The sequence below is a fragment of the Phoca vitulina genome, unplaced genomic scaffold (genome assembly GCF_004348235.1).
Source record: "Phoca vitulina isolate PV1807 unplaced genomic scaffold, GSC_HSeal_1.0 scaffold27, whole genome shotgun sequence".
NCBI lineage: Eukaryota > Metazoa > Chordata > Mammalia > Carnivora > Phocidae > Phoca > Phoca vitulina.
Genome location: NW_022589730.1, coordinates 804,177 through 822,016, shown reverse-complemented (window position 1 = coordinate 822,016; position 17,840 = coordinate 804,177). Strand labels below are relative to the sequence as shown.

General features: G+C 51.1%; 1 protein-coding gene across 5 annotated transcripts in view; it reads left to right on the top strand.

Moving 5' to 3' along the window:
• The window catches only part of ATP9B (ATPase phospholipid transporting 9B (putative)), a 248,846-nt gene that overhangs the window by 172,275 nt on the left and 58,731 nt on the right, over positions 1-17,840 (top strand). For all 5 annotated transcript variants that reach the window (XM_032422694.1, XM_032422696.1, XM_032422693.1 and 2 more), the window contains one exon: positions 4,706-4,848. In XM_032422694.1, coding sequence (XP_032278585.1) covers positions 4,706-4,848 — 143 coding nt within the window. The remainder of the gene's footprint in view (positions 1-4,705; positions 4,849-17,840) is intronic.

Genomic DNA, 17,840 nt, shown 5'->3' with positions numbered 1-17,840 from the left:
GGCAGGAAGGGCAGGCAGAGGGAGAAGCAGGCTCCCCGCTGAGCAGGGGACTCGATGCCGGGACCCTGGGATCATGACCTGAGCCGAAGGCAGACGCTCAACTGACTGAGCCACCCAGGCGCCCCTGCCTTCAACCTTTTCATCTGGTCTTTTTTTGCCTGGTTAGCTTTCTTATGAATATTTTGACACAACCAACATGCTTAATTTGGGGTCTTATATATCTTTGCCATTCCTTTATTCTTAGACTACCAGAGACATTCGATTTTAAGGTGTATCAAATCACATATAATTAGTACTTTTACTTATTTATGAACTGCAGGAAGTGCTAGCCCTTTAATAGGAATATTTATCCCTTTCACGTATTGACACACGTATTTGGCCTCACTCCTGCATAAATATCTTTATGCTGCTGCTATATGGTGTGTTTTACCTGTCAGTACACACACACACACACACACACACACACACACACACTCGTGGTCCTCTGAGCTCCAGCTGGTGCATAGTGTACGCAGTATTTCACGTGGCCCCCCACGTAAACACCGAAACAACTCTGGATGGTGGGGAGGGCCTGAATTACCTTGTTGCCACTCACCCCGATATCTGAGCCTATGATTAATATTTGATCGTGGGGGATGTTGAGGAGATGGGGCTGACATCACTCTGAACGGAAGGCGAAAAGGTGAGTCTCCCTGAAGACCATCCTTACTGTGCCCCCGTCTCCCGAAGTGTGGCACGGAGCAAGGGTGCGTTCTCGGAGCCCTCCGGGGGCCCCAGGTCCTGGTGCGCTCCCGGGCGTCCCGCTGCCTCGTTCGCAGCTTCTGACTCTCCTTGTGGCTCCGGCATTTCTCTGCTTCAGTTGATCTGGAACATGGATGCTCCATTTATTTCTCCTACTTCATTTCCAATCTCTAATCTTCCCACACCCATTCAAAAACTTAATAATGTGATGTAGAATTTTGCATATGCCAGTTTAAACTACTTTCATACCTCACCAGGTTTTCTGTTGCTTAGGGCCGAAGGCTGTACGTTTTGTGTACCCTTGTGCGTGCAGTAGTGGATGCGGTTCCGACGGACTCTCAGGGTACTTAGGTGTATACCCACCTTCGACCACTTACATGCCATCTACAGCTTCTGAGCTCTGGAGCCTTGCCGACGACCTGCCTCACCTAGCGGTGCACAGACGTGCTGCCCGCCCGGTCCATTCCATTTTAGCTCAGGGCTCATCTTCTCTATAAAACCTTCTCCCGACTGTGGAGACCGGTGATCTTCTGCTCCAGTGACATAATTCAGTAACCTGCTTTTATGCGTTAGTGCCAATACCCACAGTGACCCTACCCTAGAGGGCATTTTACAGGTACTGTGACTGAGGCTCAGATCAAGTGGGTCGTTTGTCCAAGATCATAGAACTGGTAAATTTGGAAATTAACCATCAGGACAAGTCATACCTGACCTTAACCCTGTAAAATTCAGTTAGCCATGCTTCTTCCTGATGGAGCATAAAGAGAGGGTTCAGAGAATTGGGGAGGTTGAGCGGGCCAGAGTTGATTATTGAGATAAGGGAAATGAAAGGGAAAAGGAACCTGGAGTCCTTTGGCAGTTCTGGCTCAGGTGACAGGTGGTCCCAAGGAGTGTTTCCTCCTCCTTGAGAAAGAGTAGATTTGTCTGTTTTGTTTTGTCTGGCACCGGAAGACGAAGGGGGAACGTTACCCTCCATGGTATATATTCATGTAGAGGGATCTGTGATGAGTCTGAGGTAGGATCGTCCGCAGGCAACAGAATACACTGGTCTCAAGCCCAGGACAGAGGTCCAGACTCCTAGCAGAGACTTGAATGCCACCCTCCACGTGCCCAGCGTTGGGAGAGTTCAGCCAGTGAGGATCTTGGTGCCATCCCTTGCCATCCACGGTGTGTCAGGAAGAGGTGGGTGGGGCGCCTGGCTGGCTTACTCAGTGGGCATCCGACGCTTTGTCTCAGCTCAGGTCTTGATTTTGGGGGTCATGGGTTCAGACCCCATGTCGGGCTCCGCACCCCAGAAAAGAGGTTAAAGATGTCACAAAATGAAAAATTTGGGGGGAGATTCAGATAAAACGGCATCTGTGCCATTTCCCATAGATGACAATTTACAGGAAAAAGCTTTGATTACTTTTGATAGAACTTCTCATTAAAATGACTTGTGCTCAGATTAGGATCTACACATAGGCCTCAGGCAGGCAGGAGTGCGCGAGCCCTTTCAGGCGGCTGCGTTCCCTGGGGAGCGCTGCAGGCGCAGGGCCTGGCTCGGCTGGGAGCCCGAGCGCCACCAAGCGCCACCGCACCATCGTATCACAGGACAGTCTGAACGCAGCGGGCACCGTGCAGGCTCACTGGGGTCCTAGCGCATCACGGCACTGAGGGAAATAGGCCTTCTGTTTATCCAGGGCTCGGGTTCCCTCCTCCGACATTGCCCGGTGGTGAGGTGAGGCCGGGCAGGACTGTTTGGTCAGGAAAGAGCCCCCGGGAGGCGCCTGCTCCCCGGTCAGCCTTGTGCTCTTGTGCTCGGCTTCGGCGCCCCTTCTTGACACTCCTGACGCTCCGCAGAGTCCAGGGGCTCCGTTTCGGTGTGTGTGACAGTGAGGATCACGATGGCCTTCTTGTTCACTTGACCGTCTAAAATGGCAGACAGCTTTTCCACTTAATTTGAAATGGATCTCTTGATCACAAAATCACAGTTGGTCAGTTAGCAATAAAATGAGCTTAAAATAACTGGTATCCATTACCTTATAATCTATCTCTGTAATTCTCAAAATGGTAGGCTTCATGTTTTTTTGTTCGTAAGTCATGTTGCTGTAAAGTACTTTACTAGATGAGCGGAGGTCTAAATTTTAAAATTCTATAAATTAGCACATTACTAAAAAGTAAGTATAGTGATGATAATTATAATTACTCTGTGAACTTAGTGTTTGAAGTTTGAGGTTCTAGAGATTTTTAACATTAAAAAGCAAACTATACGAACATTTGACCAAAATATATGATGCGTATAAACTCAAGCTTCTGCTTCCTCTGTGGTATTTCAGTCTTAGTTGAAGATACATTTTCTATGATAGTTTTCACTTGTAAAGTGAACTTGTGTTTTATTTTTCCTTGAAGATCATCCGCATTCTCTGTTCACTGGCCTTAAGGGTGTGTGCCGTAAGCCGAAAGTAGTCCACTGGCGTTTATTTGTGACTCAGTATTTCGTGAAATAACAAATTCTTACGGCTGTGTGACAATAGCGGTGGTTTTATTAAGCCCTAACCATTCATGATTTGAAGAGAGCACCGCGGATGAACCCAGAAGGTGCTCCTTGGGCTTCCACTCCTCCCCAAGCCCAGCAGCACCCTGTGAACTCTTGAAAACTTCTTGCCTGCCTGTGGAAGTCTGCGTACTTCTCAATTAAAACTCTTCTTTCTGACCAGCAGAGTTCTTAGGATTTTTAAGATATGAGCTTTATGGACAAATAGCTCATTATGATTATTTTAATTTTCTTTAACTTACCTACAGAGTGGACTCTCTCCACTGACTGAGTCCTCCACGTTGCTTCTCAAGGGTGCGTTTCTTAGTAGGTAGATCTGTATGAATTGCCATGTTGGTCATAATGAGTGACTGTCAGCAGCTTCCCCGCATTGTGTAGGTATATCACATATCACATCTGCTATTTTCTTTTTTTTTTTTAATATTTTATTTATTTATTTGACAGAGACACAGCAAGAGAGGGAATACAAGCAGGGGGAGTGGGAGAGGGAGAAGCAGGCTTCCCGCTGAGCAGGGAGCCTGATGCGGGGCTTGATCCCAGGACCCTGGGATCATGACCTGAGCCGAAGGCAGATGCTTAACGACTGAGCCACCCAGGCACCCCACATCTGCTATTTTCTTGACCAAATCAAATCAGGCACAGATTTTTTTCTAGAATTGGAAGCATATCTGAATGGTCTTGAGTTTGAATGTGAACGAGAGCAAAGCTGGGTACGTGTGAAGGTGGGAGCAGAGTGAGTGTGTCAGTGAGCTCCGCAGGGAGTTGAGTGCCGCTGAGGTCACAGAGGAGCCCTTCGTCCATCACCCTGACTGTGAAACCCACGATCTGCACCATGGTCTGGCCCCCGCCACGCCTGATCCCACCTCCTGCCGCTCTCCCCCACGGTGCTTCTGCTCAGGCCACACCACCGTCCCGGGCCTCAGGGAGGTCCCTGCCCTGGCTCGGAAGCCTGGTGTCCTGAGGGGCCCAGTCCTCCCAGGTTGTGTTCGGTCCGGCAGTTATCGTCCCAGGAAAGCATCCTGTTTGTTCTTGTAAGATGAGCAGATGAAGGTTATGGTGCGTTTCGAGTATCTGTTCCGAGTGGGATGCTGCCTGATCTCCTTACACACGCATCATCTCTCCTTTGTGTCTGAGCGGGGGTACTTAACGCACATCCACCTTCTCCTCCCGCATCTGCCTCTGCACGCTCCGCTGGAGGACCAGGGTGAGGAGCCCGTTTACCATCGCCTACAAACATGATAAGGGGCCTAAAAAGGTTTGTTGGCTTAAGTGTCAACAAATTCATTTATTTTAAAAGTCTGAAATACGGTGTTACCTACTTAGTTCACGGGAGGTTAAAGATAATACGTCTGTATGGAAAACATGAGTTTGAACGTATTGTGTGGGTTTGGACCCAACTAACGACTGTGATGAACCGGTTTTGTTTGGCAGTTTGCGTGTGAACTTGGACATGGGCAAAGCCGCGTACGGATGGATGATAATGAAGGACGAGAGCATCCCCGGCACGGTCGTGCGGACCAGCACCATCCCAGAGGGCCTGGGGCGCCTGGTGTACTTGCTGACGGACAAAACAGGTACTGCTCCTGGTTCATGTTTGCCTTTGTGTGCGCTCGCCGGCATCCAGTGCAGGGTGACCCTGCCGCGTGTGTGTGTGTGTGTGTGTGTGTGTGTGTGTGTGCTCGCCGGCATCCAGCGCAGGGTGACCCTGCTGCATCTGTGTGTGTGCGTGAGTGTGTGTGTGTGTGCGTGTGTGTGCGTGTATGCTCGCCGGCATCCAGTGCAGGGTGACCCTGCTGCGTGTGTGTGTGCATGAGTGTGTGCGTGTGTAGCGGCGTATTGAAGTCATTCAAATTTGGGATTTTCCAAACTTCGCTGAACATTGGCACCCAACTAACCTTCACCTTCGAATAAACACAGTATCATTAGAATTAGCAAAATGTTAAATCCTTAGAGATTTAAAGGACACGTTTATATATTTTTGAGTCTCTGCTGCCGTACCGTTCTTTGTTTTATTAGCTGCGGCTTCTGGAGAGGAAATACTGCTTGCCTGTTTATGACAGGATGATACTTGTGAACTGTTGGAAGAATGTAACAAGACGTGTGTGGGTTTGGTATTTTAACAGTAATGTTCTCCTGAAGAGCCTTATGAGTGACTATTCCACCCTCAGGTCCCTGCTCCAAATTTTATTTGCCCTTATTTCATTTTTCTTTGTTTCATCAAAGAATCCTTGTCAATCCTTAACATGATAAATAAAAGATGAACTGAATCCAGTGAAAATCCTAGCAGCAGGTTAAATCCCTCCCTGATTTCTTCATTCATAGTTTAAATTCCTGGTAATTCTTGGGGCACCTGGCGGCTCAGTCCCTTGAGCGTTGACTCTTGATTTCAGCTCAGGTCATGATCTCAGGGTTGTGAGATCAAGCCGTGTTGGGCTCTGTGCTCAGCAGGGGAAATCTGCTTGAGATTCTCCCTCCCTCTGCCTCTCCCCTCAGTCACATATGCTCTCTCTTTAAAATAAGTAAGTCTCAAAAAATATTTCCTAGTAATTCTTGGTGAACTAGAACTAAGAATACTTGTATAACATGATAAAATATGTCTCAAATAAAATTCAGCATTATTTTTAATAAAATACTAGAAAAAGCTTCACCATAGTCAGGAAAAAAAAAGAGAAATCTAACAATCCTATTACTTCACATGTTTCATTCTGGCCGTTGCAGTAAGACAAGAACTAGAAATAAGCTCTACACCTGAAGATGGAGCAAATATTTGTAGATGAAATAATGAACCAAGGGAGTCAACTGCTAAGAGTAAGAACCAATGAAGCGTCAGGTCACAGGTCAGAATAATAAAGTAGCTCCCTGCGTGTCAAGCAGACCGAAGAGTGAAGGCCCCACTCATGGTAGCGCGAGCGCGTGTGAAACACATGGGCATAGATGTGAGGGGAGTGAAGGACGTGCGTGAGGATGATCAGACCTTGCAGAGAATCGTGAAGGAAGACGTAAACCAGTGAAGGGATAGACTGTGGTCTCCAGCGCAGGGTCCCCAGCGCGAAGATAAGGGATTGAGTAGAGCCTGCCTTCACGATGAAGTGATAGGTTTACTGCAGTTCAGTCAAAATCCAGTTGCCTGTGGCATGTGGTTTTGTTTTGTTTTCTAATTTAAAGTGGGTTTTTTTGTTTTTATTTAAGTAATCTCTATCCCCAGCGCAGGGCTCGAACCCGCAACCCCGAGATCAGGCGTCACACACTCCACCGACTGAGCCAGCCGGGCGCCCCAGCGGCATTTGGTTGTGGTCAGGGTTGGTCATTGTGGCACATCGGGGGCTGTCCCGTCAGATGATGCTCGTAAGTCCGAAGAACTCCAAAGTAACGAGGGGCTCAGACTCAAGAAGGTAGGCTGCGAAATGCCTTCAGATTTCTCCCTTCCCAACCTCACCGAGCCGACAGGGAAAGATTCAGAGAAAAGATCTCAGTGTGGGGGACACGCAGGCATGCCTGCCCAGAGGTTGAGTTATTTCTGGGAGGCAGGTGGGATTATTTTGATGGAGAAGCTGGAGTGAAGCAAACCCAAACTCAAAATGGTTCCTGAAGTGACCCCACAGAAGAGGGTCCTGGAGAATCGGTGAGTTTACAGCACACAGGTCTGTGGGGGGCGGCACAGGAGGCCGTCAGGCTGCCCACTGGCGGCGGGAGAAACCCAGCTGTACTCAGCCCTGCACTCAGCAGCCTGGACCTTGTGCATAAATACAGTCGGAAACCAGGAACAGTGGCGTGCACTCAGAGTCCCGCACGAACAGGCATGCTGGGCCCCAAGTGCACAGATCTGTGTGTGTTCACAGAGAAGCCCAATGGAGCCCTGAGGAGAGGGTGCCGGATTACGGAAGGGCTTAGTCACACCTGTAAATTCAGTGTCAGAATTAAACTACGTTTCCACGTGCCAGCAACAGTGGGGGCATTTAATTCCAAAAAGGCCAAATAGAATAGCAGCAAAATGTATAAAGTAATTAGAAATAAATCCAAGCAGAACATGTGTAAAGCCTGCATGGATGTAAGTTTGAAGACCTGAGCAGGAGCTAAGTGAGAGGGTGGGCGTCTCAGTGCCGCACCCCGCGTGGACAAGTCCGACCTGTCTGAGGCGCACGCTGCCCCAGGACCTTGTCTGCACCGTTGGTGGGGGCGTTACCTGGCGGCCACTGCTCTGTCCCGGCGGACGAGCCCCGGCAGCCTCCGCACCGCGGTGCCCCTCCGGCTCCTGTTCCCCGAGGAGACACGTGCGCACGCGCAGCAGGAGACAAGCCCAGGAATGTTCATGGCATCATCTTGGACAACAAAACCAGACTGAACGTAACAGAAGCGATTATCAGTACAATGCATAAATCGTGGAGTGTTTGCAGTTGAATGCTAACAAGCAATGACGGTGTCACAGTTTAATGTTGAACCAAGAAAGGTCTGGGGCCTTCCCCTCTCGGAGGCCTGTGCTCGCCTCCTGCCCTGTGTTCTAGGCATGGGGCATGCTTATCCGGGGAGCAGGTGCAGTCTGGGCCGTCCTGTCTGCACCCCACCTGCTTTCGTGGCCACTTAAATCTGCATGTAATGCGCCTAAGTGTGGTACCTGTTCACGTCAGTTCACAAACAGGAAGCCTAAGTCAGCTCACAGTCTGCCTGAGGAGTAACTGGTCCTCTCTCCTCTCCCTGTGTCTCTGGATGTGCGATATCAGCAAGGGAAGAAGGATTTTGTGACATCATTTCTTCTTAAAATGCTAACTTTTTATTATGCATTTTAAATGGTGATGGGGTCATCATTCTCTGTTTCTTCATAGCTCCTCCGTTTGTCTTTGAATTCTGAGTTCCATCCCGGATAAGGATGAGTGGTTTTGCCCAGAGTCATAAAGTGAAACCCCATTTTCCCCAGGTCTCACTCTGCTGCTTTGACAAAGCAAAAGTAAATAATCTGGGCTTCTGAGATTTAAAAAGAATTACAGAATATTATATAAAATATGTGAGTGAGAGAAAATCTTACACATTTCATTTTCCAAAAGGCCTTTTTGTGCCAGAAGTCACTGAAGGGATCCCCTGTCATCACTTCCTAGTGTTGGAGCCACATGGAGTTCTAAACATTTTTAGTGTTTTTAAAAATTTTTGGTCTTGAGCTTTTTCAGACCCTTTCTCCGTAATCACGAGGTGAACGCCACCCACGGCACGTCCGGCGAGCCACACGCTGTGCCAGCCCTGTGCCTGTCCTCGCCCCGGGGCCGCGGGCCCTTGCCCTTCACGGGTCCTCCTCCCCAAGGGCACTCAGGAGGGAGTGTTGCCTTGGCCGCTTCTAAAGGCCACACGGACCAGATCGCAGGTGAAGGACATCGAGGACGAGCTGTGTAATTGTCACAACACTGCCAGCACATAGTAGGACTTAGCACGGTCCCCACTTAGACTCTGTAAAAACCAGCTTCTCGCACAGGTGGAGGCCGCCAGCACGCCGGGGGTTGGGCCCTCACCTCTGGGCAGCGTGCGGCCTCGGGCAGACCCCACCCTCCGAGCAGAGCCCTGTGTTGTCTGCCAGGAGGGCTGCGTGGCTCGTGCTCGTGCTCGCGCTCCCCTGCCCTGCCGGGGGTCCTGCGCAGCTGCGTATCTGGTGTTACTGGGAAGCGTCGTCCGGCAGGGACTGAAGTAACTGTGCTCTGTGTTGTGTTATTCTCGTCGTGTGAGTGATTCAGGTCCTCTGCAGTTGGCCGGGGCCTAGCGGTGGGCACCACCATCACGAGGGTCTGACGGGGGTGGTGGTTTGGTAGAGGGTGGAGAACTCGGGCTGTAAGACCGTTTGCAGACATCATCTGCTTAACCGAATGAGCTGTTGTGTGAGGAGCCTGTCGCTCTGACATGACCGTAAGGCGGTCCCTGGCGTGATTGTGATCGGGCTTGTGCCTCGTCGGTATGCTTTCTGACAGAAGCGTCCATCACGCGGCCTCTCGTTTGCCCCAGCAGAACAGAGAATGAGGTGTCCCGCGAGTGCGTTATAGTTTCCTTCTCGTGGACAAGAGAGCAGTGTGGTGTAATTAGGTCTGATGGGGGTGTACGTTTCCGGTAAGATCTGAAATTAATGATGTTGCCATAGTGACGCGTGTGGCCAGCAGTGCCTGAAACATGAAGCAGTTCATTCGACAAGAGCAGACATCTGTTAGCTGCCAGGGCGCAGAGCGTGTTGACACTGACCAGAAATGGTGGCCGTGCCGTGACACGTGAGCAGACGGCGCTGGCACGCGGGGCAGGTCGTCTGCAGCGAGCCCGCTGGGGGCCTCCAGGCCTGCGCCGCCGCTCCTGACGGAGCCCCTGCTCAGAGACGGTGCTGCAGAGAGCTCGCACGTCGTGGACTTGGCGCCGGCCGCGGCCTGCTACAGCACGCCGCGAGTCCCTTTGTTGGGAATCGTTGTGCTCCAGTACGACAGCATTCCCAGACCGCGCCCCGAGACAGCAGGCCGGTGAGGACGCGCAGCGTGTCGACAGCGCCCGTTACCTGGCTGGGCCGTGCGCTTTGCACGCGGCTCGCGTCAGCTCCCGAGGCCGCATCCTCTGCAACGGGAAGTGCTGTGTCCGCGGTGGCAGGGGCAGCAGGCCATGGCGTGCGCGCCTCGCCGGGGAGACCTGGAGCCGGGGGCGTGTCCCGTAAGCTGGGGCCGGGCGCAGGCTCTGCGGACGACGGGGGCTCTCTGGCGCCGGCACACCGCAGGGCTGGCTGGCGCGGTGCGTGACCGCCGGGCTCTTCACCCCAGGCGGGGCGCTTGACACGGGCAGTGGTTGAACAGAGGCCTGTCGTACTGGGAACCGCGGGCTTCTGAGAAAGCCTCACTTACAGCAAATACAAATTAACAAAGAATATGGCCACAGGCTGCAGGGTGTTAGAAGCTGTGTTTCCGTCCCCCATTGCTTCATTATAAAGTGTGAGTAGCTCTGTGTTCACGTCACCGTTGATCCCACGTGATCATTGCTTACGACCTGGGTCCTGCGCTGGAAGTCCGTGGGGCTGGGTGGGTGGCCTGTCCCCGTGTGCCACGGGCGGACTTCCCTTTGTTTCTGTGCGGTTGCCACGCCCTGGCTGCCCCACGCACGAGCTGCGGTGCGGCCGCGCCACCCGCCGGGAACACTGGGTCAGAACGCTTTGCAGCTGCGTCTCCAGCAACGTGTCCTCTGCCTGCCTGTGAATCTCCTCCATCGCCGCCCTGAGACGTGTGCCTGCAGGACTTTGTCCTTAGAAATTAACTTCCCCTCTACCTGCTTTGCTGCTCATCCTCCAGAGCACTCTGCCTTATTAAGGAGCTACAGCGTTTTCCTTCTTCGGGAATCACAAACACACCTTTTGTCCAAAGACATTTTCCGTCCCTGGTGCTCTCCTAACGGCCAGGTCACAGGGAAGCCTTCTGGTGGCGTCTGCCTGCCCAAGTCAGCCCATCCCTATAACGAAGCTTCAGACTTGGGACATACTACAGTTGTATTAAGATGACAAAAATTGCACGACCTATCGATTGATTAAAATCATGAAAATTGTTTAAGATTTGAAAAGCAGTTTTGCATTACTGACTCTTTTAGTAACTGGTTTAACCTTAGACGCCCCTGCTATACAAGAGGGTGAAGAAAGTCTCAAACTCGCCCTGACTTTCCTGCTCAGCGTTTTACAGGGTCCGCTATGAAATAGAAACATCATTGAAAGTTAAAAAGATCCTTCCAGGATTCATCTTAGTATGTTAGGAGGTGATATGCGCCCCTACATAAAGGAGCGTCTGCATACATACCCCAGTGTCTCTCACCCAGCAAGATGCAGATGCATTCATTCAAATGGCAAAATAACTGAGCCAAAAATTTCGTCGTTTATTTGATGAAATGATAGTCATTTGTTTGAATATTCTGTTATAACCTCCGTAAAACGTGATTTACTAGCAACTAGGACGATGGTACCAGACGCAGCGTTTGACTCGGATGGCAGGCCACCGGGGCAGGTCGCGCCAGCATTGGGCACAGCCACCGTGTGCTGTCAGTGCGGTCCGAGCTCCCTCACAAGGCCACCTGGTGCACAGCAGCAGCCCCCTTGCTTCCCTGCCCTCGCTCAGCCCTCGGTGACCCCTGGGCGACCGTATGCCTCAGCCGGTCTGCCTGTGCTGGACTTCTCCCAGGAGTGGAAGCGCACACCATGTGGCCTTCTGTGTCTGGCTTCGTTTGCTCAGTGGACACTTTCCAGGTTCACCCGCATGGTCGCGTGTCTCAGTACCTGACTGCTTTCTATCGCGGGGGATACTCCGTCATGTGGATAGACCACATTTCACTTCCGCCTCAGTTGAAGGACATTAGTGCGGGTTTTCCTGTTTCTGTTAGGAACAGTGCTGCTATGAGCAAGGTTCTAGCCAGGGCGGGTAGGCAAGAAGAAGAAAAAGGCATCCACACTATAAAGGGGAGTGAAGCTAGTTGTGTGTGACATGGTCTTCATACCGAAAATCATAAGGAGGGGCGCCTGGGTGGCTCAGTCTTTAAGCGTCTGCCTTCGGCTCAGGTCATGGTCCCAGGGTTCTGGGATCAAGCCCCGCGTCAGGCTCCCTGCTCCGCGGGAAGCCTGCTTCTCCCTCTCCCACTCCCCCTGCTTGTGTTCCCTCTCTCGCTGTGTCTCTCTCTCAAATAAATAAATAAAATCTTTAAAAAAAGAAAGAAAATCATAAGGAATCTCCTAACATCTGTTAGAAGCAATAATGAATTTAATAAGGTTTAAGATACAAGATGAATGTACAAAAATGAATTGTATTTCTATACACTAACAACGAACTATCCAAAAATAGAATTAAGAACACAATTCCGTTTACAATGGCATCAAAAAAATAAAATCAGTACTTTATAGTGTTAAGATGGCAATAGGATTCCCCAAATTGATTTACAGATTCTACACGATCCCTCTCAACATCCCAGCTGCCTTCTTTGCAGAAATTGACAAGCTGATCTTAGAATTCCTGTGGAAATGAAGGCGGTGGTGCCCAGAGTGGTGTAAATAATCTTGGGAAAAGAGCAAATGGGAGGACTCCACAGTTCCTCATCCCAGAGCCTGCCACCAGGCTGCAGGAATCAAGACAGGACCGTGCTGATGTGAGGACAGACCTTGAGATCGAGGGGGTGGCATCAGAGTCCGGACGTCAGTCTGTAGCTGGACACTCGGACGACTTCCAGCAAGGCTGCCAAGACAGTGTGCCGGGAGGAACTAAAGCCTGACACTGCCGGTCGACTGGATTCCAGCAGGGCTGCTGCCATCCTCACTGGGGAGGACCAGCCCCTTCAACAGACAGGCGGGGAGAGCAGGACGTCCACGTGCAGAAGAATGAAGGGGGACCCCTACCTCACACCATACACAAAAACTAGCTCAAGATGGATCGCAGACCTAAATGTAAGACCTAAAATGATCATTTTTTTACACTGCTGAGTTTTCAGAAACTACTCTAAATTTGTTTTCTATTTCATTCTCTTTGGCTCCATTAAGCACCAGAATAAAGAACTTCTAGGTATCTACCTTAATATAAAGCTTTATAAACATAACCCCAAAAAATAAAATAAAAAATAAATGTAGACATAACCCAAAAGAAGAAAGAAATAGTTTAAATTTGGATATGTTCTCTTTTAATTATTTTAAACTCAATTTTTAAATGCAACAGTATATTTACTATTTTAACATGTGCTTGTATGTGTCTATGGGAACTCCGTGGCCTCCCATAATTTCAAGGGGTCTTTGTGCATTACTCTAGAGAGTTCTCCAAACGGCAGCAGGAAGCAAACGTAACGACATGGTTGGAGTTTTCATCTCAGAACTTAAAATGCCGTCACCAGGCTGACGAGGACAGTGAGCTAAAGCCGTGTATTAAAGTAGCAGTCACTGTGCAGCTCCAGGTTTGCTGTCTAGAAACAGTCTGTGACTGGGGCAGTGATCATGATGTGCCTTTGGTTTTGGACAGTACTTGCTGTCCCCATGGAGTATTGCACTGGGAATGCCAGAATGCTCGTCCTCAGTAGCCTCGGGAGCACGATGCTCTAAGTAAGCCATCTGCCACGTGACTCAGAGAGATGCCACCCTCAAGCCGCGGTGGGTTCACGGGCGCAGGACCTGACCGTCGGCACAGGACGAGGCGGGCGGCCGTGCCTCTGACGGGGCTCTGCCTACGCACAGAGTGACTGCGGAGCCCAGAGGCCCGCCAGCGCCAGGTCCACACCGCAGGCCACACGCCGGAGCAAGGGCGTTGACAGGAAGAACGAGGGAGCAGAGCAGGCTGTGGGGTGGGCTCAGGGGGCTTCCCCTGGACCCGCACGCAAGCACACGGCTAGACACTCGACGGGAACCAGGCCGGGCCTTGTGAGCTGGTGCTGAGCAGCTGCTGCTGTTGGCCGCGTGACCACACGGGCTCCGTTTATGTAGGAGCGCCTCCTGTCGGTAGCTGACGCGCTCGGGCAGGACGTGGCGGCTCCCAGGAGCGTGGCCCGAGGTGGTCCTTGCTGACGTGAGGCGTCCGGACGCCGCTTTACGTGACGCCATTCTGTCCGCTCTGGGGTAGGTTGGACATTTCCCTTAGAAAACGCGGGCGGGTTGGGACGGAAGGCACATTCCCGACAGTCAGTTCCTGACACTGCTTGTTCCTCACATTGGTGCTTGAAAGTGCTCGCGTGTCCTGCTTCATCCGCGCTGTTGGCGCGCCGGCGCACACGTGTGCACACGCACGGACGCACTCGGCCCGGCAGTGGGACCCTAGGTCAGCGTTGCTCTCGTGCGCCAGCTCCCACACAGCGGCACGCGCGTGCTGGCGCCTGGTGGTCCCGGGGCTCCTGGCGGGACCCCTCCTCGTCGGCGCTCCAGGGAGGCTGCGTGGGCGGGGAGCGGTAGACCTCCTCTCCGCACGCTCGCCCGCGTTCCCCCTGCTGCTCTCCGGCCCCGAGGTACAGGTGAGGAGGGGCTCACACCTGAGGGCAGGATGAGGTGCGGGCCGAGGGACCGTAAGCCGCCCCCCCGCGCGCAGCCCCGCGGGGTCCCAGCTGCGTTTCCGGCCGCGGCACCGCTTCCTGCTCGCGCTCCGAGGCCGCCTCGTGCCGTGGACCGCCAGCCGTTCAGAGCTCCGTGCGTGGCTCCAAAACTCGGTTCAGGGACACACGTGGCTTTTCTCTAAACACATCGTCATTTGCTTTAAAAATATTCGCATATTCCTCAATCCGTGTTAAGTACCACAAGGAACGATAGTTTGCAAAGTCAGGAAATTAAAAAAAGCAACGGTGTTTCCAACAGAGCCAGTTTTCAGGACGGGAGGGTATTATGTAACACAGCGTCTTCTGCTTTTTTGTGCAGTGCTTTCCAGCCTTGGGCTCTGGCTAGAAAACTTCTTCATCTGGTTGAAAAACAGTAATGTAATTGTTTACGTTTCTGTCCTCTGGTGGCAGCATCCTACATATTTCTGCCAAACCTCCCCTTCCTATTTACATATTTATTTATAATTAAAGTCAATTAGCATATAACATACTAGTTTCAGAGGGACAGGTCAGTGATCCATCAGTCTTACATCACACCCAGTGCTCGTTACATCACGTGCCCTCCTTACTGCCCATCCCCCCACCCCGCTCCCCTCCAGCAACCCTCAGCTTGTTTCCTAGAGGTAAGAGGTTTGTCTTGTGGTTTGTCTCCCTCTCTGGTTTCATCTTGTTTGATTTTTCCCTCCCTTCCCCTATGATTCTCTGCCTTGTTTCTTAAATTCCTCGTATCAGTGAGATCATATGATAACTGTCTTTCTCTGATGGATTTATTTCGCTCAGCATAATGCCCTCTAGTTCCAACCACATTGATGCAAATGGTGGGTATTCATCCTTTCTGATGGCTGAGTAGTATTCCATTGTATATATGGACCACGTCTTCTTTATCCATTCATCTATCGATGGACATCTGGGCTCTTTCCATAGTTTGGCTATTGTGGACATTGCTGCTATAAACATTGGGGTGCACGTACCCCTTCGGGTCCCTACATTTGTATCTTTGGGGTAAATACCCAGTAGTGCAATTGCTGGGTCACATGGTAGCTCTATTTTCAACTTTTTGAGGAACCTCCATTCTGTTTTCCAGAGTGGCTGCACCAGCTTGCATTCCCACCAACAGTGTAGGAGGGTTCCCCTTTCTCTGCATCCTCGCCAACATTTGGGACATTAAAATATGTGATATTACAGTTAGCTTAATGAAGGACAAGATGTAGCTAAATCAGGTGCTTAGGAATATTTTGCCTTGATAAAACTAAATTATCATTCAATAATTATACTTAATACTGTATTTAAGTCCATGAACCTTAGAATTACTTCCTAATTTTGCAGTTGGGAAGCAGAGGTTGATGACCTGACAGAGTCAGCACGTGCATGAAGAGCAGAGGCGTCCCCAGCGTCGGGTGCACGAGCTTACAGACGCCAGAGGCCCCGCGTGCCGTGCTCCGTGTGTCAGCGTCTCCCCTGCGTGAGGAGCAGGTCTCCTGCTTTGGAGACCTTTGGTGCTGGGGAGGCCAGTGTGAGCCCGGGTCCTGGAGAAGGCACCGGAGATGCACTGCCACCTGTGCCCTGTGCGCACGTCCTTGTTCCTTCCCGTGCCTTCGGTGAAGTGTCGTAGCAGGTTTCTTCCAGTGGCCGGTTGTCCGCTGCGTGCAGTACTGATGCAGCCCAGGGGTCTGGGTTTCTTTGTCATACTTTTTACTTCGATGCACTTTCTGTATTCCTTACGTCGTGCAGACTGTGAACTCACGGTAAGCGTGTGTTCGCCCCGCCCCCATTCACGTGCTGGCTGGGTTTGTGAGTTGGGCGTGCCCACACCCTCTCCCAGACAGGCTGGCTGTGACTTGGGACGGCTCGCTCGTGCTGGGTCATGGGGACGTGCTTATTGGACAGCAGTATCGTGGCGCCGCCTTGGTCACAGCGGCAATCATGTATTTCAATTCCTTTTTCCATGATGAGTGGAGAGTGGGAAAAGGATACGCTGATACCAAGCGTGAAATAAACGTAGTTCTCATACACACGGTACGGTTGAGGTGATCACGGAAATGTGTTTGGACGGGAGCGAGGTCAAGCAGCCGTCACTGAGCTTTGTCTGTTCGGTGTCTTGGCCCTGATCCAGTTGACAGCATATTCGGTGGTGAAGGGAAAGAATCAAAGTGAAGGGGGCCGATTGCTGGAAGCGTGGTGTCTTAACACCGAGGCACAGGAGTGTGGGGTTTACATTCCTGTTAATTCCCTGAAGCTGACCCTTCCCTTTCCCACACGCCGGACCTTGTCTTGTGTAGAGACCGGCTCTCTCCCCGGGCACTCTGGTCCAGGGATAAGGGGCTGTGACTTGGGTGTCAGGATTTAAAATCTCCCAGGTGGTGAGCGGGCAGCAGTGCTCAGGGTCTGCTGGGGTGCGCACAGGTAGACACACAGCCACTGCCCAGCCTGAACGCAGCGTCCCCGTCCTGTTGGTCCGAGGCCGTGAAGCAGGAGACCTAACCTCATGGGCACCTTGGAGGTCCTACCGCTCTGCTGCCTTGATGTAAAATACATGCCATCTTCAAAGGAAAACTGTCCATTTAAAACCAAAATGTTATATTACAACAGTATGTAATCTCAAGACTTCTTAAGAACGTGAGCATTTGCAAGGTGTATATGGATAGTAGAATTTAATAGGTTTTTACATAAGGAGACCAGTATAAATGTAAATTTATCCCTAGGTAAGTAAATGTGTAACTGTCAGATCTTAAGAACATAATTTAGGGCGAGTGCCTCTGAACAGTTCTGTGATCATGAGCTGATGCCAGTCGACGGCCTTGCTGAGCACCCCATGTGGGCAGAAGGCATCTGGGTCAGTAGAACCTGTGGGTCCCGGGCGTGGCCCTCTACGTAAATTCAAATTGTACTCTCCGAAATCTCATCTTGAAGAATCTACCCCACATAAATAATGGTTTTGTAGCTGCATTTTTTGGTGATAGCAAAAAAATTTTAAACCACTGGAGTATCCGTGTTTGGGAGGATGATCCAACAGAACATGGTATATCATACTGGATTTATGGTATACCCCCTAAAAATAACATAAAATACCCCTGTGTGTACTCATGTGAAAAAATAGTTCATAAATGCATACTGGTCTCTACCAGTGGAAAAGTTGGGAGAGGTTATATACCTAAACTAGGTGACCCCAGGGTGTGAAAGGGTACAACGAGTATTTACAACTTTTAAAATAAACGAGGGCCTCCAATTCCAGAACGATGGAGTGGATGTTCTTCTCCCTGTCCGTCCTACTGAGCACGCCACGCACCTGACGTGCTGCGTGCAGCGCACACAAGAAGACCGTGAGCAGGGAGGGAGGAAGGCAGGCTCACCCTGTCAGGAGGACCAGCGGTCAGTTCCCTGGTGTTCCGCCTCGTGCCCAGACTGGGGCCTAGAGAAGCCAGCGATGCAGAATGCCAGTGGGCACAGACAGGCCAAGAAGAGCTGCCCTCTCTGACTGAAGGAGCAGCCTGGCAAGACGGGAACGCTCACGCTTCCATTCCAGCCATTGGAGAAA